This window comes from Palaemon carinicauda, chromosome 38 (assembly GCF_036898095.1).
Source record: "Palaemon carinicauda isolate YSFRI2023 chromosome 38, ASM3689809v2, whole genome shotgun sequence".
NCBI classification, from domain to species: Eukaryota; Metazoa; Arthropoda; class Malacostraca; order Decapoda; family Palaemonidae; genus Palaemon; species Palaemon carinicauda.
This window is the reverse complement of record NC_090762.1, coordinates 42,313,701-42,336,905: the sequence shown is the minus strand read 5'-3', so window position 1 is coordinate 42,336,905 and position 23,205 is coordinate 42,313,701. Positions and strand designations below refer to the sequence as shown.

General features: G+C 47.3%; 1 protein-coding gene and 1 non-coding gene across 2 annotated transcripts in view; both read left to right on the top strand.

Moving 5' to 3' along the window:
* Window positions 1-23,205, top strand: part of LOC137630581 (centrosomal protein of 164 kDa-like) — a 248,136-nt gene that overhangs the window by 190,955 nt on the left and 33,976 nt on the right. Inside the window, 1 exon segment of the mRNA XM_068362144.1 lies at window positions 5,562-5,708. Within this exon segment, the coding sequence (XP_068218245.1) occupies window positions 5,562-5,708 (147 nt within the window).
* LOC137630718 (U6 spliceosomal RNA) lies at window positions 574-680 on the top strand. The gene has a single exon (XR_011041762.1). It is a non-coding gene; the product is annotated as a U6 spliceosomal RNA (small nuclear RNA).

Below are 23,205 nucleotides of genomic sequence, written 5' to 3'. Positions count from 1 at the left end.
TTGCTTGAAAACTTCAGTGCGGGCGGCACGGTCTCCTTGTGAGAAGTCACATGCTGGCGACGGTGGAGAATTGCCTCGCAGAATATGGTATATTTATTACTTAAGGATACTATGTTTAGCTCTGGCCTTGTCCATCTCTGTTTCATTACCCAAGTTCGATATGAGTGTTTTCCCATCCAGAAGACGCATTATGTCACTTTGTTCGTCCAGCACTCTGAGAGAGAATGCTGGTTCATAAAATACATCATACCTACATATCTGTTAGGTAATTACAGTATTAGTGTTATTAAGGGTAATAGGATACAGTACTGTATGTATATTATTATGTTAAGGATTACTAACATTGTCAGGGTCATTACCATTGCAAGCCCTGACCCTGATTGCACTTCCCTTTACTCCTGAATATTCTTGGGACAGATAGTAAAAATATGTGGAAATACACTAATGAAGTGTGCCTTCAGCACAGTCCAAGAACTTTTACTGAGCTTGGGTTAAAAGACAGTTGTCTAACAACAACCAGTTTAGAGCAGATGGTCAAAAGTGCAACTGATATAAGACAGGAAATAGGGCCAGGTATTTGCTTTGACAGTGCACATAAGAAAATTATAACGATACAGATAAACTTAGCATGGCCTCTGAGCAGGAGTGACATGCAAAATAACCAAGTGTTCCACATTTTAATCCTCTTCCTCTAGGGTCAGCAGTCCTCCTATGATGCTACCTGTGGGAGGATGCCTGCAACCCTGATAAGAAGAGAGGATAGTATAACGTGACAGAACTGTGGACTGTGGACATGTTTCAGTCTGGGTTCCGCCACCCGTTCAGCAACTCTGTAACTCTCCTTACCAATGCCAGACCCAAAAGCAGAGTTTGAGGATGCCTTTATCATGCCTAGGACGTCATCAATGTCTAGGCTTTTTTGCTGTTCTGTCTGATAATTGGCTTCTTGAATAGAGTTTGATCCTCTCCCAACTCAGTATGACTTATAGTGCTGGAAGGGCCACAAATAGAATGGCTCCTTGACCTTCTTCCCTTCTAAGGGTATTACCTTCTAATTCTGACATGTTCTGCCAACCACATGCCCAGAGATCGCACAACTTTGTAGAATCACTTCGGCTTAACGCATGGAGGTTATCCAGCACCTCCTCTGGGAGACATACTTTTCACTCGAAGTTACACGATATGTCAAGATATTTCCAAGAATCGTGGACTTTCGTGTGCCAGACCAAGTGGACTATCTTCTGTGGTTGGGGAAAGGGACTTTTTTTTTTCTCTCGGAGCCTCTATGCCATAGTTAGGTGAATTTTTACTGTACCTCTGAAGAGAAAAGCTTTGCTCACTATCGGCGTTGTGAGCCCATGACTCAGCTTTAAAATCAAGTCTTTAGACGGAAAGGAGTTGATATTGTCACTTATGCAGAGCTCTCCATACTCATACAAAGTTTTGAACAGTCCTATCCTCCGAGAGAGGCGAGATCACCATCCTCGGATGTTAATAAGGTCCAGTGATCTCTTGAGAGAACAGCTTTTAAATGTTTGGGCTTACCTCACACAGAAACCTTCCCTCAAAAAATGGGTTTCTGGCTTACCTTACCCTCCAAGTGAGTTAGCGAGCTTCATGGGCTCTACTCTAGTGTTGCTAATATGGAACACTGGGAACAGGTCTCTCCCCACTTCATCCCTGAGCTTCTAGGTTAAACCTAGAATATGCCTGTTCTTGATTTCCAGATTCCTTCATCTCAGATCGTGAGCCTTAGAGATGTAACCGACATTCTTGATCTGTTATTTTTGGTTCTGTAATGGCATTTGACTGCTACCTTGAAAGTACATAGACAACTCTATCTCACCTGCAGCTCTTCTTCCTTAATATGAGAAGAGTGAAGAAGGTGACTAAATGATGTCGTTGACAGTATCCATTGCCATCCACACTTCCTGATCTGGGTGAAGCTCAGGGTAAAACTCACGATGTCATGGGAGTATCGAAAACCCTGTTATTTCGTTAGAATCTCTCTGTTCCACAGTCACTCCAGGCAGGCATGTTGAAACGTCAGACAACGTTTATGGCCCATAACCTGCAGGACTTAACCCACAGGTCCCTGGACACCATTTTGCTAATACCTGTAGTAGCTACATAGCAGTTGGTATAGATGCCTTGGCTCCATTCATAGGACATTTTAGAATTGGATGAAAGTTGTGTTAGATTGGGATGAAAATGAAGATTAACTTGCCCTTTCCTTTCACTTTCATCTTCCCTTCTATTGGGGCACAGCATTGAAAATCCGGTCAATTGGAATGTATTCATTTGCAGGCAAGCCCCACTTTACTTGTAGCTTTTCCATTACATGGTATAAAAGTGTCATTCCACACACACACTCATTATGCTGGGGGGAGGGGGACTGTGTTGTAATGAGGAAAACCCATTTGTATACATGGGTGGAATTGGGCGAATTCATTGGTATACATATGCCTTGTTGCAACAGAGAGATTTTCTGCTTCACATTCTCTTTATGCATGTTCTGTGGACCCACGCGTATTGTTAAACCACAGGTGTATGAGGTGTAAAGGAACCTTAGCTCTGCATCACTTAGAAGGGTCCTGGTTCTTGGTAACCCAAGACAAGTTTCCAGCCTGTTGTAAGTAACCTTCCTCCCACCTAAGGATGAGTCTCCTATGTAAAGGATGAAGGTTTGTACTGTATTTGTACCAAAACAAATGACAAATTTGGAGATAATTTGTATTCTTCCTAACTACTGTACACAAACTCTAGTCGTTTATTTATACTTTCCCACTGTCACCAGCCCCCTAGAAAGTTCCAGCTACTATCAAAGTGACTACTCAATGAGCAAGCAGAAGAGTGGGGTTTCCCCGTTTCCGGCCAAGTAATTACCAGCCCCCTCTTCACACCTCGTTATGAAAGTTTTAACTCCCGTTTTTTCCAGCTTTGCTGTTATCTCTCCTATGTAAAAGACTCAGGTTTGCATTGTTAGAAATAATACAAATTTTCTTCAAATTCATAATTTTTCTACAGATGTCAAGAGGACCTGTACATTTTGTAAAGTTTGTGCAGAATTAAATCCCTAGTACTAACAACCTCAGCAGGCCACACAACTAATGGAGAGACTCAGTATAAACTTCAAGGAACCTCTACCTAAGCTGTGATCCATACATGCTTTATAGCTGTTAATGTGTATACACCGTTTCCATTTGCATTCTTTATGTCCCACGATTTTAAGGCATATCTTTCGCAAAAAGGGTTGGCCACAAGCCGCACAACTTATCACCCAGGAGGGAATGGTCAGGTAAAGAGATTCAATGGCACCATATGGTAGGCAGTCAAGCTAGCTCTTAGGATCCAGAACTTGCTTCATAGGCAATGCAGACTAATATTGTACTTCCAGAAGCCCTCCATTCTTTAAGGTTGCTGCTGTGTACATCTACGAACACCACCCCTTAGGAATGGTTTTTTACGTTCCAGCGTCATTCTAGTAATGGAAGCTAATTACCTTCATGGCTAATGGCTTCTGGACCTCTATTGTTGAGGTTTTGTACATAATAAGAATGAGCCATTGATATATGATGTGCTTATGAATAGTAATCCAACTTATGACAGTATAAGGTATTCTAATGGGAGAGAATTTACTGTGACTGTTCGGCACCTAGCTTCTTGTTCTGAATTTGTCAGCTCTTCCATCATCCAACAACCGAAGGAACGAGTAATGTTCATCTTGACACCTCTAAAGAACCAACATTCAGGCAGGTGTTAAAGGCTGAGGTTCGGAAGTGCCAAACCATTGTCAGGGCCATTTACTTTGGGAGTAGGTATACCCACAAATCGTGTGACATCTTTATGCCTGGTTCTGTGGGGGCTGCCCAAGTAGTTATGTACCTAACCCAGTTCCCACACAGGACAGGAAGCATCTGTCTATGGTAATGTGTAGATGTAAGTCTGGAATGAATGGCAGAATGACTGGCTTTTCATTTGACAAAGCAGTCGAAATGTTATTCACTGGATCTGACTTGATGCTGGAAATTTACACTTCTGACCTTGGTCCTTTAAACCTAAAGAAGTATCTCCCCCATTCTATTTCCCCCATTCTCCCTAACGAGGAGTTTGAATTTATTCCAACTTATTGAATGCCAGGTATATTATTCCGAATTGATTTCCCCTTCAGGGGAAGGGTTTTAGTTGACCATGTACAATTCATCTTGGACGTGCCAGGCCCTATGTCTTCTCATCCTTATGAAAGGGATACTGTAGGAGGTTGCTGGAGTTATCTCCTTTGCTGTTGTACAGGATCAAGCAGACTGATTATTCCAGGGAATAAAAAATGAACTAGAGTGGTTCCAGGGGGACTTAATACAGTACCCACAAATTAGCGAGTCCCCCTATTCAAAAGACTATGGTTTGTATTTTGCATAGGTACAAATTATAAATTTTGTAAGTAATGTGTATTTTTCTTAGCTACAGAAACCTGAGTCCTTAAGGTTAAACCTCCCTCCTCAACCACCCCTCATAGTACTGAGCTTAAAGGTCAAAGTAAGGATCATCCAACAGGTTGTGGGGTGAGCCAACTCTCCCACACTTACCACCTGTTGTTAAACTACCTCGCTAAACAATTTCAACGGCCATCCAGCTTGTGCTGAAAACATCTCCCTATTTAAAGGACTCTAGTATGTTTAGCTACAAAGATTTACAAACTTTGATTATTTATATATATATATATATATATATATATATATATATATATATATATATATATATATATATATATATATATATATATATAATATATATATATATTTATATTTTAAATTAGACTTCTCTTCATAATTGTGATTGCTTCTGGGGAAAGTTATCGACTCTTATCTTGAGACACAGTAAAGGGTTGAAACCCTCTAATTAGAAAGAGATTTCTGAATACTATCAGTAAGGATTCATTAAATTTTAAACCATTGGCACTAACTTTGTTACTTCAATAAGATTCCCCAAGTGAAATTGCAGTATCATCACTACAATGCTGGGTGAGAAAGAACTGTTTTTTTTAATCTAAATGGTATGTCATAATATAGATTAATATGGAAGTGTTAATGGTAATAATGATAAGAAAGGTAAGTTGACGTATGCCATTATATGGTTAAAGGAACGTGAAAATTAATGTTACTTTTGAGGGGGTATAAGATTCAATGTGTGGCCTTATTTTGAATAAAGAAAATTAGAATAAAAAGGAAAGGAGAGTGGCCTATGTGTAGAAGATGAATGAAGAGTGAGGAAAACTTAAAGATTCATAAGATTGAAGAGTTCTATCATTAGTAGTACTTTATTTAGTATATTTGTACTTCTTAGAAGTAAGTGCAAAGATGGAGGTTGAAATATTCAAGGGCGAAGTTCTATAGGCAAAAAAAGTGTGTGAAGCTAAGCAAAGAATTGTAAACAAGTGAGCAATATCAGTTAGATGATAATGGTTATTATAAGTACTGTATATAAGTATCTGAAACTTCTAATCTTGCTGCTAAGATAAGTGGGTTATTTCTAAAGACTGTACATAATTTCTAAATTTGCAGCTAAGATAAGTGCTACCAGTAAGATGACATCCACTGACAACCACCGCAGCAAGTCTGTAGGAGTGAAAAGCCGTCCAATAAGGTCATCAAGTAGCTTGGAGAGGGGTCTGAATAAATTATCAGAGCCTTTTCAAACTCAATCTAAAGGTTTGTGATATTTCTGTAAAAATTATTATTACTTGGATATATTAGCATATCTGGTACGCCTAATATTGTAATGAACTTTGAAGTTTGATGCTTTTCTATATTTATTCCTACATGGATACAAACTTCCGAGTCATTTATATGGGATATGGGTTACTCCTAGTTTAATTTTCTACAACCAGACAATAAGAAGAAAATTTATTTGATTGCATCTTGTTTCGTTGCTAAGCAACTGCTCTTCATGACACATAATGCTTGTTCAATGCTTTTTCTTACAACACTCCTGGTCATGAAGTAGGTTGGACGTGCCCACAGTACTTCCTCTCTCTGTGATCAGACATCTGTATCATCCTCGCCATACCCTTATAGTACTTAGTGCTTGTGTCTTTGATATTCACTGTCACTTGCATTTTATCATTATTTGTGGCATTACAAATATTATGTCGAATTCGATGCGTTCCTCCCCTGGCAGACATGGTCGCCCCTGTGGTACATTTATGAGCCAAGTAGAAGTGAATCCACACCCAGTTTATCCTTCCTGTAGAGGTAAACGATGTACTGAGGAATCACCATGTGAGTACTGTAGAGAGTGGTCGTCATCCCAGTGGGAGAGATATCATTCTCACCGCAAGTTTTGATCTGGAGAGAGATCGTTCCCTTTTTTTTTCTTCTGTCAGCAATGATAAGAAACATAAGATTGGTCCTTTGGAAAACTTCATCCACCTTTCAAGGTCCTTTGGATAGTGTACAATATGAACTTGAACCAGTTCTTATAGTGAATCCCCTGGCTACAACTGCTGTGCGATGTGAGCTTGATCCTTTAGATGTTCAGTCTGTCCCTGATTATTCTGTATGTCTAGACCTACTCCCCCCCCATGAGTGCACTAAGTAGAGACCTATATATATATATATATATATATATATATATATATATATATATATATATATATATATATATATATATATATATATATATATATATATATATATATATATATATATATATATATATATATATATATATATATATATATATATATATATATATATAGATTATACAGATAAGATATTTCTCCTCTTGGAGGTGTCTTCAATTAGAGACCTGAAACTATCTCCACATTCCCATTGGAACCTTATAGTAGACCCAGAGCCTATTTTTCTCCCCAGACTAAGGCAGCCTTATTAAAAGACCCTAACTACCAGTTTCCGGCTCGAAATAATGAGCAAGGCCTGCCTTGTATGCCTAGGTACTAGGTATCCTCAGCAGAGATCTCCTCATAAGAGTTTCCAAATTGTGTCAGTGGACTTATCCCCTCTTTATTATGATTGTAGTTGGACCTCTTTGGCTGTGTCCCCCCGCAAGACTTGGCAATACCAAGCTGCTTTAAAGAAGTTTCTCCTTCCAAGCATAATGTTGTGAAGTTGAGTACAGTACTGTATAACAAAATCATGTATTATCCAGAATTTCAACTACAGTATTATTAATGCAGCTAGGCTGAACGTTCAAAATAACAAGTCTGAACACGCCGCTGCATCTAAGCGTGATGACGTCATTGTATGTGCCGCAATCTCGACATGTGAGGTAACTCCACATCTTGTGCAGGTTAATAGGTCTAAGCAAGTTGTCACCCCTAGACATCGTGACGTCACAAAACACATAGCTATTTTGATGCATGAGAGTACAGTTAGCCCGCGCTTTACGTAACTTTATTCTTTGCAATCTCACTCGATTACAACACAGAGAACTGTAATACCTCTTAGATAAAAAATCTAATATTCGCGATAAAATATCTCGCAGCAGAGAAATTTTCAATATCTCGAGCTCCTTTGCACTTGGCTTACTTTGTGCTACTTCTCTCTCTGCTCCCATCTCACTCTGATTCGTTAGCAGAATTGCCATTTCAGCACCTTTCGCGCTACATCCGGCGCATTTCTAGAGAACTTAGTTTTTACTAACTGGCACAATTGCAATATTTTTCGCCATCACGAAATGTAATGCTTTTCTCACTGATAGTATATAATATACTATGACAAACTGGTTGCCTTCCAGTCTGTCTTCCCAACTTGACTTTTGTTCCGTAACTGAAATACAAACCACGCTATTTGATATGGGGGTAATTACTTTCAGCGTAGCTGAAATGATGAGCCATTAGAATTTTAATGAGGGTTTGGTAGACGGACGTGTCCGCTGTTACCCTCGCCTTCTCTGACAGCCATTTAACTGATCTTTTGTTTGCTTTTTCTATGACAGAGTGTTTGTGAAGTTGGCCTCTGCCATGCGTAAGTGTCCTGGTTTACCTGACCGCCCTTGTGGAACTTATATGTCGGCGGTCGAAACGGACCCACACACCTTGTGTCCATACTGTAGGGGCCAACGGTGTGATAAGAGTAACGTATGTGGTGAGTGTAGGGAGTGGTCTACCTCCCAGTGGGAAAGGTTTTCCCGGCGCCGGAAGAAGAAGTCCAAGCGGGATATTTCTCCTTTGAAGATTTCTTTGAAAGGAGAAAATCCCAAGGGCTCTTCCGTGCCCCAAACCTCCTCCGAAGCTCCCACTCTTTCGGTTTCTTTCGAGAAACTGTCGAGTGGTAGCGTAGGCCGCAGTTCTGTTGACTGATCTCGGAGTTTGGGAGAGGGAGTTGCCTCCCATAGCGAGGCAGCTCCTCCTCCTCCCCCAGGGGAGGATATTAATTCTGATGTCAATGTAACTAATCATGATTTGTTGCAGCTTTGGGCTTCCTTGGGGCTTGAAGGTTTGCCCTCCAAGGAAGCCTTGTTTGACATGATCAAATTGGGAGGAGCTGTCAAACAATCGCTGACTTTAGCCGAGGTCGATCCTCTGTCTATCGACGATGTTGTTGTTGCAGAGGCTTCTGATGAGTTGTATCAAACCTCTGCTCCTGATGTTGCCGATGTAGCTGAAGGCTTAGTTCCCCCCTCTGAACATCCTTCCAGGGAGGAACTAAGTCCACCTTTCTCTCCTGCAGGGGATTCTCTCCCTCGGGGGAGTTCACTGACAGAGACTCCTCTTCTGAGGACTGCTGGTTAGCCTGCTGACCCCACGGCCCCCAGAGGGCGTATAAGGCACAAAGGCCGCCTTCCTCTTCGCCGTAGAGGACTTCCTTCGCCTCACAAGGGTGTTAGGAGGAGCCTCTTCGGCTCGTCATCCCCGCAGTCTGCCGCAGAGGAACCTCGTCGTCGTTCACCGACCCTGCCAGCGATCTCCTTCGGTGGAAGGTCGTCCTTGCAAAGGACACGCCGACCTTCCACCCGCCAGACCTGCTGACCTGCCGTCACCGTTCCTGGCCGCTGATGTGCTGTGGGCGCCTACCAACCCTGTATTCAAACGGGCATCGGTCCCTTCGGGGCACAAGGGACTTTCTCACATTGTGACTAAGTCCCTTACGCGCCAGGTATCCCCTGCGCCCCATCGATCTCCTACGCGCCAGCGCAATTGCGCGCAAGCACTCACCAGTTCTAGATCCTGTTAGAGCGCGCCAGCGCTCACCTGCACGCCAGCGCTCTCCTGCCTGCCAGCGTGCCACTGCGCGCCCTCATCCTGATGCGCGCCATGTGCGCCCACGATCTCCTGCGCGCCAGCGCTCGCCTGCGTGCCTACGATCTCATGCGCGCCCACGATCTTCGGATCTGGGCGCAAAGGGGAAGATAATCTCTTCCCCTGCTCGCCAGCGCTCGCCAGCACGCCATCCTTCATCTACGAACCGTCGCGCACAATCTCCATCGCGCGCCTACGCTCGCCCTGTTGCTGTTTCGAATGTGCACCCCCGCGCGCAAGGGATATTTCCCCTGCGCGCGCGCCCAATGTTATCGCCCTCACGGGCTCAGCGTCATCCTGTGCGGCCGCGTGCGAGCACTTATTCAGCTTGCTGCGTGCCTGCTGTTGTCACCAGAATGCGCCTCTGCGCGCCATCGATCGCCCACGCGCGCCCTCACTTGCGCGCCATCGCTCACCCACGCGCGCCCTCACCTGCACGCCATTGCTTGCCCACGCGCGTCATCGCTCGCCCACGCGCCAACGCGCGCCCTCGCCATCGCCTATGCGCCCGCACGAGCAATTGTCCGAGCGCGATTCAGGTAGAATCCCATCACGTGAACGCCAGCGCGACCCCCAGCGCGATTCCATGCGCGAGGCTGCAGGACGATGCACGGCCAGGTCATCGTCATTGCTCCTCCCTCTGCAAGCGTAGAACAGCGTGCTCGCCGGAGGGAGGGAGAACTCCGGATAGGTCCAGGAACTTGCCTTCTTCTTTTCAGGCTGACCCTGCTTTGGTAACTCCTCCTAGGGATCGAACGATCTCCTTCCCTCCAGAGGGAGTATCTGACAGCCTGCGCTGTCAGTCGGTAGCCCTAGTTTGGGTCCCTTGTCAGAGAGGTCGTACAGGCTTTTAAGCCTGTTCCCTCTAAACTGGGACACAAATCATTGGCAATTTCGACTCCCCTGAAGAGGAAGAGAGGAGTAGCGGACTTGGTAACTTCTCCAAGGGCGAAGTTGACTCCTCGGAAGTCTTTGAGGAAGGCCTCCTCCCCCCCAGACTTTCTCTCCCTCCTCTTCAGATGAAGATTTTCCGTCCTCAGGGGAGTCATGTGAGGTGAAGCGTTCCCCCACCACACCAATGAGGGAAACCCCACCTCGCGCAGAGAAGTCTTCTCGGGTAGGGATGGAGAAGAGCCTCCCACCATCACTGCTGGAGTCCTGTATCCCTCCCAGGAGGGAGTCAAAGGACTCCAAGACGATTCCGAAGTCATCCTCAAGGATTAGCCAGCTAAGCCCTCGGAGAACGTCCACGAGTTCCCCCGAGAAGAGCCTTCGGGGACAGGAGGAGACTTTGCTGCCAGCCCTTCAGGAGGAGAGCTTCAGGAGTCAGAGCACGCGTTCTGTCAGGTTCTGACCCTTATGAGGAATCTCAATGGGTTCTCGGACCCAGAGATTCCTCCTCGTGAGGGCAAGGACACGGTCCTTGACCAAGTCTTTGGTACTCGGAAACCCTCCAGGGCCAGTGCGGCTTTGCCTTGCTCCCAAGGGGTTAAGAGTGCCAGGGATAAGGTCGAGAGCCAGCTCTCCTAGCTTGCCTCCTCCAGCCGGTCCAGCGCCGGTAACAAACTCCTCCCGCCTCCTCGTGTCCATCAGAGGAGGTACTTCGACATCATGGAGGACATTTGTTTAGCTCTTCCTTTGCACCATTCCTTGGAAGAGCTTACCAGGGGAGTCCCTCTTGAGAGACTCTCCACCCGGCAAGTGGAGCCAGGAGAAGGTAGCGAAGTGTGCCATGCAGGCAACTTCGTGGCTGGACATCTGGCTAGGGTCTCTGGGCATCCTGTTACGATCTGAGGACTTGTCCAAGGAGAGTACCAGGAGGGCCATGGAGACCTTTCTACTCTCAGGCACTACTACCATCGAGTTTCTAGCCCACCAAGTCTCGAACTTGTGGGCTAATACCACCTTGAAGCGTCGAGATGCGGTGTCTGAGAGATTCCACCAGAAAGTCCCCAGCACCGAGATCAGCAGGCTCAGACATTCTTCCATCTTGGGGAGAAATCTGTTTGAGCCTAAGGATGTGGAGTAGGCAGCTGAGAGGTGGAGGAAGTCCAACCAGGACTCTCTCCTACATAGGGCTTTAACATCTAAGCCCTATAAACCTCCAGCAACCACTCCCTACCAAGACTACGAAACCGGCAACGGCAGCGAAGACAACGGTGTCAAAGCCCTTTCCTGTCAAGGACAAGAAAGGCAAAAAGTCCTCCAGGGGAGGAAAAAATTCTAGAGGGAGTGGCCGGGGCCGCAAACGCTAGGATTGGCAGTCCCCCTGCATGTCCACCAGTGGGGGGATGCCTACAAAGTTGCGCAAGCAGGTGGCAGCAACTCGGGGACGATTCCTGGATTTCCGTAATCAGTCAAGGATAACGCGTCCCGTTCATAACATCTCTACCTCCCCTGACAGCGAATCCAGTGTTGTTGAGCTCCCTTGCTATGGGATCGGCAAGGGAGCAAGCCCTTCGGGCAGAAGTCCAGACCATGTTGAAGAAGGGCACTCTCCAAGAGGTCGTCGACAGGTCCCCAGGCTTCCTCAGTAGACTTTTACTTGTAAAGAAGGCGTCTGGAGGCTGGAGACCAGTCATCGACCTCTCAGCTCCGAACAGGTTTGTCAAGCAGACCCCGTTCAGCATGGAGACGGCAGACACGGTCAGACTTGCAGTGAGACCGCAAGACTTCATGTGTACACTGGATCTGAAGGACGCGTACTTCCAGATCCTAGTCCTTCCGTCTTCAAGGAAGTAATTAAGATTCTGCCTAGACACAAGATCTATCAGTTCAAGGTGCTGTGTTTCGGTCTCTCCACAGCACCTCAGGTTTTCACCAGAGTGTTCACCCTGATATCATCGTGGGCACACAGGATCGGCATCCTTCTCCTCTGTTATCTGGACGACTGGCTGATCCTAGCAGACTCGGAATCAGCCCTTCTTCGATACCGAGACAAACTTCTGGGACTTTGCCAAGATCTGGGGATCATGGTAAATCTCGAGAAGTCTTCTCTCCCTCCTACTCAAAGACTGGTATACCTAGGCATGATAATAGACACCAATCTCCACAAAGCCTTCCCATCAGATGACAGGATAGCAAGGCTGAGGAGGGTCGCGAGTCCTTTCCTCAGACGAGAACTCCCACCCCAATTGTGGTTACGTCTCCTCGGTCACTTCTCATCCCTGGCCCGTCTAGTTCCCAACGGTCGCTTCAGAATGAGATCTCTGCAATGGCGACTCAAGTCCCGGTGGAATCAAGGACACGATTCCCCGGACGTCATGATCCCGATGGGTCCTGCGGAACGGACAGATCTTCAGTGGTGGGTGACAGACGAGAACCTACGAAAGGGAGTGGATCTTCTCATCCTCCCCCCGGATTTGATGCTGTTTTGGGGGCCCACGTTCTGCACCATAGGACCTCATGCCTGTGGTCAGAATCAGAAAAGTGCCTCCATATAAATCTGCTAGAAATGAAGGCCGTATTCCTGGCCCTTCAAGAGTTCCAACAATACCTGGCGGGTCACTCTGTGGTGGTGATGAGCGACAACACCACAGTAGTGGCTTACATCAACAAGCCGGGAGGTACCTTTTCAGAGCAGCTATCCCATCTCGCAGTAGAGATACTGAGATGGACCGAAGTCCACTCGATTCCACTATTGGCTTGCTTCATTCCAGGCAAGAGGAATGTGCTCACCGACAATCTGAGCAGAGCGTCTCAGATAGTGAGTACTGAGTGGTCTTTGGATCATCTAGTAGCCAACAAAGTCCTGACTTTGTGGGGTTCCCCGACTGTGGATCTGTTCGCTACAGCGCTGAACTTCAAGCTCCCGCTGTACTGTTCCCCAGTCCCGGATCCCAAGGCACTCTGGCAAGATGCCTTCCAACAACGGTGGGACAACATCGACGTATACAGTACGCCTTTCCCCCGTTCTGTCTGATGAGGAGGGTACTCAACAAGACCAGAATATCGGTCAATCTCTCGATGACCCTGATAGCTCCGCTATGGCATCACGCGGAATGGTTTCTGGCCCTTGTGCAACTCCTAACGGAACTTCCGAGAGAACTCCCTCCTCGACACGAGCTACTCAAACAACCACACGCCAACATCTTTCACAAAGCCGTAGCTTCGCTTCGACTTCATGCCTGGAAACTATCCAGCATCTCCTCACAGATAGAGGATTTTTGCAACAAGTTGCGAACAGGATGTCTGGACACCTGCGAAGGTCATCCGCAGGGGTCTACCAGGCAAAGTGGAAAGTTTTCTGTGGTTGGTGTCGTGGAAGGGGTATCTCTCCACTCGATGCCACTATTCCAGCAATAGCGGAGTTCTTCGTGTATTTGCGAGAAGAAATGTGCCTTTCAGTCTCGGCAGTGAAAGGCTATCGCTCAGCCTTAAGTCTAGTCTTCAGGCTCAAAGGAGTGGACATTTCTTCTTCGCTGGAACTTTCTCTACTCATACGAAGTTATGAACTTACCTGCCCTCAGTCGGAAGTGAGACCTCCTCCATGGAACGTGGTTCAAGTTCTCAGGTCTCTTAAGAGACCTCCCTACGAACCATTACGCTAGGCTTCAGATCGCCACCTGACTTGGATGACGGTGTTCCTACTAGCTTTGGCCTCGGCCAAGCGAGTCAGTGAACTTCATGGTCTCTCGTAAGACATCGCCCATTCAAGGGGATGGGGGTAGGTAATGTTCAGATTCGTCCCTGAGTTTGTTGCTAAGACTCAGAATCCGGGAGTGCCGGACCCACGGTTCGACTCTTTCCAGGTTTCGAGTCTTTGTTCTGTAACAGATGACTCAGACCATCTCCTACTGTGCCCAGTAAGAAGTCTGAGGCTATATCTTAAAAGAACGGCTGCAGTTCGTCCCCAAGTGCAGGCATTGTTTGTGAGCACTGGGAGGACAAAGAGGAGGGTTACCAAGAATACCATCTCGGCATGGATTCGGAAGGTAATCCATCTATCCTTGAATCCTGACCCTCCTACGTCACATCGCCCTAGAGCACATGATGTCAGGGGCATAGCTATGTCCCTGGCCTTCAAAAAGAACTTCTCAGTGACGCAGGTTCTACAAACACGGGTGTGGAAGCGTCAGACGACCTTCACAGCCCACTACCTGCAAGACGTGACCCACAGGAGGCTCGATACGTTCTCTATCGGCCCTGTGGTGGCTGCACAACAGCTGGTTCAAACCTCAGGCTCCTTAATGGACAAGTAGCAGAAGGTTGAGGGCATTGTTACCCGGTCTTAGTCTGCATGAATGAAAAGGTATGTCTGGCCCTTATTCTTTTCTTCATCCTCCCCTCTCTTGGGGAAAGCAGCATCCTGGCTTCTCTGCACAGCTGACCTCAAACCACTGCAGGTAAACCATGTTTCCTTGTGTTCCTAGTATTAAGCTAATACTGTCACGTCCCCATACCCTGATGAGGTGGTATTGGGAGAGTCTTAGCCTAAGTTTCCATCTAAAGGACTTCAGGTCAACTTCTTAGGATGAGTCACTCTTTAAACCTTCACACACAGCTTACGTAGGCCGCAGCCCTTGCATAGCAAGGTGCTAGCGAGGTGCAGGGACTCCTTATTGTTGAGTGCTGACACACTCAGATATTGAGTCCCCGGGCAAAGCCAAAAGCCAGGACTTACCACCCTTTCTAAGGGTTGAGTCACCCATATTAAATAGCGTGGTTTGTATTTCAGTTACGGAACAAATGACAAATTCGTAGGTAATTTGTATTTTTCTTAACTATACAAACCTTAGCTATTTAATCAAACTTGCCCACCAGCCCTATCCCCCGTGAAGTCCTACCTCTAAGCAAAGTGAGCTCAGCACAGGTGTGTGTGAGGGGGGGAGAGGAGTAGCAAGCTACCCTCCCTACCCCCCCATTAACTAGCGGTGGGGTAGTAAACCCTCGTTAAAATTCTAATGGCTCGTCATTTCAGCTACGCCGAAAGTAATTACCCCCATATTAAATAGCTACGGTTTGTATAGTTAGGAAAAATACAAATTACCTACGAATTTGTCATATTGAAACACTTTCAGCTTTATCATTGTAATATCTTAAAAAACAATTTCACGCTTTTCTAGCGCATTTTGGAAATTCATGTAGCACGTAATCAACATTAGAAATGGCAACCCTACTCGTCAGTCTTGCATCATCTCTCCTCACGTGTGTATCTCCCGCTTCGGTTCTTTTTAAGCAGAATCACGTTTTCATGTAGAAAAGGGATGTATTTGCATAGAGCAGTATATATTGTACTCCTGGACATTTTTTATATTTACGGGGTAATATACTGTATATGTGTGATTTCCTACAGTACCACTCAAGAGACGACACCCATGCATCAAGATTTACATCATGCTTCAAGATTGTATAGAACATCGTACGAAAATGCTTTGTGGTCATTGTATAAAATATGTACACTCAGTTAATCTTAAATTGTTTGTATATTCTACAGTAATGAATTAGAGTAACGTAGAGTATTGCATATTGTAAATGTACACTACGAGTACGGTGAGTCAAGTCGTCCAAACGAAAACAGCGAACACTTACAGTACAGTTAAGCTTTACTGTATTGGTAGTACTGTACATATAACACCCTACTGTACAGTATCAGCAAGTATTATTAGAGAGGAACAACAGTGTTTTTTGTTACTGTATACTGTAACTGAATGATGACTTCTGGGTAAAATTAGTTACGTTCAGGGCAACAACTACTGTACTATAGTGTTACGTACTGTACTGTAACCTTACCGTGTTCAGTACATAGTGTACACGTTTGCACATGTACAGTACAATTACTGATGTGTATTTATGTAATTACAAACAACTTATACTGTGATAGAAACCAAGTATAAAAAATATTAGGCAGTACTTAGTGTGGTAATTATCCGTGCGTAGGCAATGGGCAGGGAGTTGTTAAGTTAGGTTAGGAGTTATCCCACCCTAGGACACTATATATATGCAAAATTGTGCCTGTATCTGTTACCTAACCCTTGCAAAGAGTGGTGGCTGACTATAGAGTATTCCTCCGCAATTTAATGATGCCAAAGTTCAAGTTCGTGTACAGTACATACATCACACCTTAGAGGGTGGGTGTAGATCGTTTCCTCATAACTTTGTTCCCCCCCCCGGAATTTTATAAACTTTCGTCTAGGAAACAAAATGATAAAGCCTTGATTTACACTGATGATAAAGCTATTAATCGTCATGACAGACCACACACGAGCGCCTGGCCTAATGTTCATGATGCTAAAACTGTTCATTCCAACCATTTTATTTAAGTCTTTGCAGGTACAGAGTGTAGGTAAGGGCAATGGATTGTTTCCCCCCCCCTTCCCAAGAATCACTCCCCTAACTGACACAGATGAAGGAACTTTGGTAGATGATGTGGCACACGTAGGCTTTCTAGGTGACATTGTCTTAAGAACTCTCTCTCCTCTTGTAAATCGAGTTCGGAAAGACTTTAATTCCTCCTCCTTGCATTCAGTTGCTAGAGGCAAATATTCTTATAAAGGGAGTGAGCTTGACTCCTCTCGTTCCTTCTCCGCCTCCTATTCCACTCACAATATGAATGATACAAGGGAAATGAATGACGTCTGAAGAAGAGTTAAGAACTTAGCAGCCGTTAAAACGGAACAACTGAATTATGACATAACTATTAATGACTCTGGAGAACCTCAATGTACGCGCGAGTACTAGCTCTGCTGATGTAACCCCCTTTGATTGGGTCAAGCTGAGAAACCTCACACTTTAATAAGATTATAAGACTCATCCATCATTTGGATGGATTGGATGAGCCTCCTCTTGGGCAGACTGCTAATAGAAGGTACAGTATTGACTATTTTTTTTACAGTCTCAAAGCCACAGATACAGGTTCAATGTGGTGCTTTCTAATCAGACTAAAGATACACTAAACTTTCAGATTACGCAGGTCTCTGTGTCAGAAAACTCGCTTAAAGTCATTAGATTCTCGAAACTCCCATCCTTACCTCTGTCACACTTGATGTTTTTATGTACACAAAAATGCTTTTCGGAGTCCTCTTCCCAATGATGCCTATGTGGCTAATCTGGTACCATCAGTACCAGCAGAAAGACTGCCTAATCTCTCCTCCATTGTGTCGGGGCCCAAACTGGCAAACAGGAAGGTTATAGCTATTTCAGAAATACAAGCCAGCTCTCGGGCAGACCACTGGTTTGGAATAGTCTCTTGCTTTGCGGTATCATAGAACCAAAAGAATGAGCATGTTCGTGAACAATTTGAGGAACTATCCAGATCTGGTGCCTAAGCCTTAGGGTTCCTCCTACATCAGAACATATTTCTCTGGGGAAATTGCATTCTGAAAAGGCACGACACTGTCTTAACTAGATGTTTTAAACAGCTGTACCTTAAAAATGCATTAGGGCTAAAAAATTCAGTTAGTAAGGCACATTTTTCCAGCCCTTGGATGTAGTGACAGTGATTGAAAAAGTAGAGAGGTTAGGACAAAGTCCTATAACAAGTAGAGCAGTGGCACTATGGTTGCCCATTCCACAAAAACAACCTAGGAACTCTCCTTTTAAGTCAGTTCCTCAACAAAGGCGACTTCTACCTTTTTCCTCCGGACAAAGAGGGCGAGGTTGCAGAGGTTCATGCTAGGGAGGGCACGTTCCCCAGCTTACCACCAGTGGGGGATGCCTAAAAAGCTCTCGGCAAAGGTGGCAGGATTTTGGGGCTGACCCTTAGACGGTAGAACTTCTCTGACCATCCAACAATTCTATTCAAGAGGCTTAATAAACCTACACTTGTTAGAGTAACTGTGGAAGGTCTCAAACAACTCTCTAAGCTTCCTTAGCAATCTATTCCTGGTAGAGAAGCTGACAGGTGTTTGGAGACCTGACATAGACCTCTCCCATTTGAACCTCTCTGTGCTGCAGACGAAGTTCAAAATGTGGACCTCAGCTTCCGTTCTCCAGGCTATCAGGAAGAACGACTTCCTTCTGACTATTGACCGGAAAGACGCCTACTTTCAGGTCCCCCATCCATCCTGCCTCAAGGAAACATTTAAGGTTTTTCTTTCGAGACAAAATTTTCCAATTCAGGGTGCTGTGCTTTGGCCTATCAATAGCTCTCCAGGTCTTCACCAAAATCTTTGCCCTTGCCTCAGCCTGGGCTTATGCTATGGGTATTAGGTTCCTGAGACACCAGAATCCCAGAGCTCTCCTATTAAAACACAGAGACCAATACCTAGATCTGTACAAGGGGTTAGGGATCTGACTAAACCTGTATTAGTCTAGCCTTGTCCCCCAGCAGTCCATCAGGTATCTGGGCATGGAGCCTTCCCATCAGCTGACAGAATCTTGAGGTTCAGAATATTGGCAGCAACCTTTCTGAAAGGGGAACACCTTCCTGCCCACTCTTGGCAGAGGCTACTAGGGCATCTGTGCTTGGTGAAGTGGGCTCTGAAGAACCAATGGTTTCAGACTTCAGACCACTCTGCAGCAAATACCTCAGAAGGTGGTAAAAGACCTACTTTGGGGCTGAACGAGAACTTGTTAGCAGGAACACCCCTTCAGGCTCATCTGCCATAATTCCTCCTGTTCACAGATGCATCTCACTAAGGGTGGGGTGCTCTCCTAGGGAAGGAGCAAATCTTAGGCATATGGTCAAAAGAGGACAAGACCTTTCACATAAATTTCCTGGAAATGAAAGCAGCACAACTAGTGTTACTCCACATCTCAAAAACTCTGACAGGTCACTCCATGGTGTTGATGAGTGACAACGCCACGCTGGTGAACTACATCTCCAAACAAGGAGGTGCAGCCTCTCTTCTGCTATGCAATTTAGCAGTAGAAATAATCAGTTGGACAAGTCCCAGGCAATCTCTCTCTAGGCAAGGGTTATCCCTGGGGAGAGGAACGTCATTGTAGAACATCTGAGCTGTTGAGGGATGACAATTGGTTCAGAATGGTCTTTGTTTCTTCTAGTGGTTTAGAGACTCATTATTTTGTAGGGTTCCCCGTCTCTGGACATGTTTGCCACCCACTCAAATTACAAACTCCTGGTGTATTGCTTTTTAGTCCTAGACCAAGCTGCAGTAATGGAAGAGAAGATGCGTTTCAACACTCATGGGACGGACTAGACTTTTACCCGTTTACACCATTCTGTCTGATTTGTCAGATATTGAACAGAGTCCAAACATCCAAGGGAGTCAGGGTAATGCTAGTAGCCCTAAAGTGGTTGGCAGCATAATGGTATTCAGACCTGCTGGAACTTCTCACAGAAGCTCCAAAAGAACTTTCAGAATTGCCAAACCTACTTTGCCAACCTCACTTAAAGAAATTCCACGATACAGAGCATTGCCCGTCTCTTCATAGCTGAAGACTATCCAGCGTCTCCTTCAAAAGAAAGACTTTTTGAAACCAACTGCAAAGCAGCTTTCTGAATTCCTCCTAGTCTTCCACTGCAGTTTACCAGGCAAAGTGAAAAATCTGTGATTGGTGTCGTAAGAGGAATATTGCTTCACTCAAAGCCACTATTCCCCTGATTATAGACTTTTGGTGTTCCTAAGGAACAAGAAGGGCCTTTCAGTCACTGTGGTGAAAGGCTACTGCTCAGCCTTGAGCCAGGTATTTAAACTGAAAGGTCTAGACCTCTGCTTCTTGGGAACTCTCAGCTCTGATTAGGAATTTTGAGCAGTCTTGCCCTCCTTGAGAACTCAAACCCCTTTCCTGGGACGTGACTAAAATTCTAAGGGTCTTAAAACAAGGCCCTAACGGACCTATGCATAAAGCCTTACTTGTTCCGTAACTGAAATACAAACCACGCTATTTACATGAGGTAATTACTTCGGCGTAGCTAATGACGAGTCATAAGAATTTTAACGAGGGTTTACTACCCCGCCGCTAGTTAGCGGGGGGTAGGGAGGGGCAGCTAGCTAAACCCCCCCCCCCCCCCCCACACACACACACACCGGTGAATGCTTCACTTTACTTTTGGCTTGGGCAGAGAACAGACCTGTCTGCTCTCTCCCTCGCTTTGACTGCCATATTTGATCTGTTTTTTGCTTTTTCTTTTCCAGTGTGTTTGAAGTTGGCCTCTACTGACTATGAGTACATGCCCTGGACTTCCCGGCCGCCTTTTTGGGACTTTTATGTCGGCGGTCGACACCAATCCCCACACCTTATGTCCTCACTGTAGGGGCCAACGGTGTGATAGTGGTAATGTATGTATTGAATGTAGGGAGTGGTCTACCTCCCAGTGGGAGAGTTTGCCCGGCTCCGGAAGAAAAAGTCTAAAAAGGATCTTTCTCCTTCAGAGGCTTCTTTGAAGAGAGGAAATTCCAGGACTTCTTCTTCCATAGCCCTTTCCTCCTCCGAAGCTCCCCCTCGGGCGGTCTCTTCCGAGAGGCCGGCGAGTGGTAGCGTAGACCCTACTGCTGTTGACCGATCCCGGGGTGCGGGAGAGGTAGTCGCCTCCCATAGCGAGGGGGCTGCCCCTCTTCCCCCGGAGGAGGATTTGAATATGTCTAATCATGATTTGTTGCAGATTTGGGCTTCCTTGGGGCTGCAGGGTTCGCCCTCCAAGGAAGCTCTGTTTGACATGATCAAACTTGGTGCAGCTGTCAAACAATCGCCAACTACAGCAGGGATAGATCCTCTGTCTGTGGTTGACGTTGTTGTGACGGAGACATCTCGTGGGTCTAGTCAAACCCCCGTACCTGTTGCTGAGGTAGCTGAAGGCTTAGATTCCCCCTCCGAACACCTTTCGAGGGAGGGTCTAAGTCCCACGGTCTCTCCTGCCGGTGATTCTCCCCCACGGGGGAGTTCACTTACAGAGACTCCTCTGCGGAGGCCCTATGATGGTCAGCCTGCTGACCCCACGGCCCCTTGTGGGCGTATAAGGCGAAAGGCTCGTCCTCCCCTTCGCCGTAGAGGCCTTCCTTCCTCTCATAAGGGAGTTAGGAGGCGCCTCTTCGGCTCGTCGTCACCACAGACCTCTGCGGAGGAGACGACTCGCTGTTCGCCGATCCTGCCAGCTACCACCTTAGACCTTTCCGGGGATCGTTCGCGATCCCCTTCGGATGATGGTCGTCTTTCGGGACCCTGTGACCAGTCTCCTTCCAGACCTGCTGACCTGCCGTCACCTTTCGACGATGTGGATGTGCGCCACCTGATCCTGCCACTGCGCAGGCACCAGGCCCTTCGGGGCTTAAGGGCCTTGAGCGCAAATCTGCACCTCTTGCCCTCAAGCACCAGGTTCTTCCTGCACGCCCTCCTGCTGCTGCCACTGTTCCTGTCTTAGCGCCACAGCGCTCACCTTCGCGCGTGCGCGCCCCTGTTCCTGTTGCGCGCCCACATCCTTCGGCGCCCCGGCGCCCGCCAGCAGTTCCTGTTCCAGCGCCCCAGCGTTCCCCGGTTCCTGCCTCGTCGCGCGCAGTCCAAGAGGCTCCTACGTTAGCGCACAGGCGCTCACAGGTACCTCTGGACTCGCAGCGCCCGTCTGGAGTTAGGCGCGAAGCGTGCCCACCGCGCGCAGTTCCAGTTACAGCGCTCACGTGCTCGCCAACGCACTTCTACATCACAGCGCGCAGTCCAGTAGGTGCTTAAGCTAACGCACGGGCGCTCACAGGCACCCCAGGACTCTCCTTCCAGACCGCACGACCCTGCACGCGTTCCAGCCGCACGCGACGCTCCGGTTGCGCGCCCAGTTCCAGTTCTCAAGGCGCCCCATGCAACCCTCTAGCGCACACCTGTGTGCCCTAATCCAACCGCGCGCCCTGCTCGCCCACCGCAGCAGCGCACACCAGCGCGCCTAGCGTCCCCACAAGTTAATATGCCTGTTCTTTCAGATCAGCGCCCACCTACGCTGCAACGGGCCAACCCTCCCTCGCGCTATCCTGAACCTGCGCTCTCGCGCCCTCGCCCGGTTCTTCCGGATACGCGCCCATGCGCCACTGCCCTCTCGCTTCCGCCAGTGCCTCATCAGGATGCTGCGCGCCCTCCTTTCCGGCTCTTGCGCGCCACATGCCCTCGCCATCTCCTACGTGGGGCCGCGCCCGCTCCATGTCCTGCGCGCCCCTGCGCCCGCACCACCTCCTGCGCGCCATCGCGCCTGTGGCCTTGCCTACGCGCCACCGCGCCTGCTCCACCAACCTCTCACGCCCGCACGAGCGCGAGATTCCTGTGTCACGCGATCCTTTCGCTCGCGAGCGTCGCCAGGCGGAGGAGGGGCGGTTCCCGGACAGGCCTAAGGACTCTTTTGTTTCAGCTTCTCAGGCAAACCCGCATTTGTCGACTCCTCCAAGGGATCGAATGATCCCCTTCCCTCCAGAGGGAGTGTCTGACAGCGCGACTGTCAACCAGCAGCCCTGGTTCGGGACCCTGGCTGAGAGGTTCCACCAGAAGGTTTCCAGTTCGGATGTTAGCAGGCTCAGTCACTCTTCCGTGCTCGGTAAGAGTTTGTTTGAGCCTAAGGACGTGGAGCTTACCGCTGAGAGGTGGAGGAAGTCCAACCAGGATTCCCTCATCCATAAGGCCCTACAAACCTCCAGCGGCACAACAGCCCCGTCCGGCTAAGGACACGAAGAAGACCACGTGGCTGCGTCTCCTCGGCCACCTCTCCTCCCTGGCCCGTCTCGTTCCCAACAGTCGCCTCAGAATGAGATCTCTCCAGTGGCGACTCAAGTCCCGGTGGAATCAAGGTCACGATTCCCCGGACACTTTGGTCCCTGTGGGTCCTGCGGAACGGACGGACCTCCAGTGGTGGGTGGCGGATGAGAACCTGCGAAAGGGAGTGGATCTTCTCGTCCTTCCCCCGGATTGATGTTGTTCTCGGACGCATCAAAGAAAGGGTGGGGGGCCCACGTTCTGAACCACAGGACCTCAGGCCTGTGGTCAGAATCAGAAAAGTACCTTCACATAAACCTGCTAGAAATGAAGGCCGTGTTCCTGGCACTTCAGAAGTTCCACCAAGTCCTGGCGGGCCA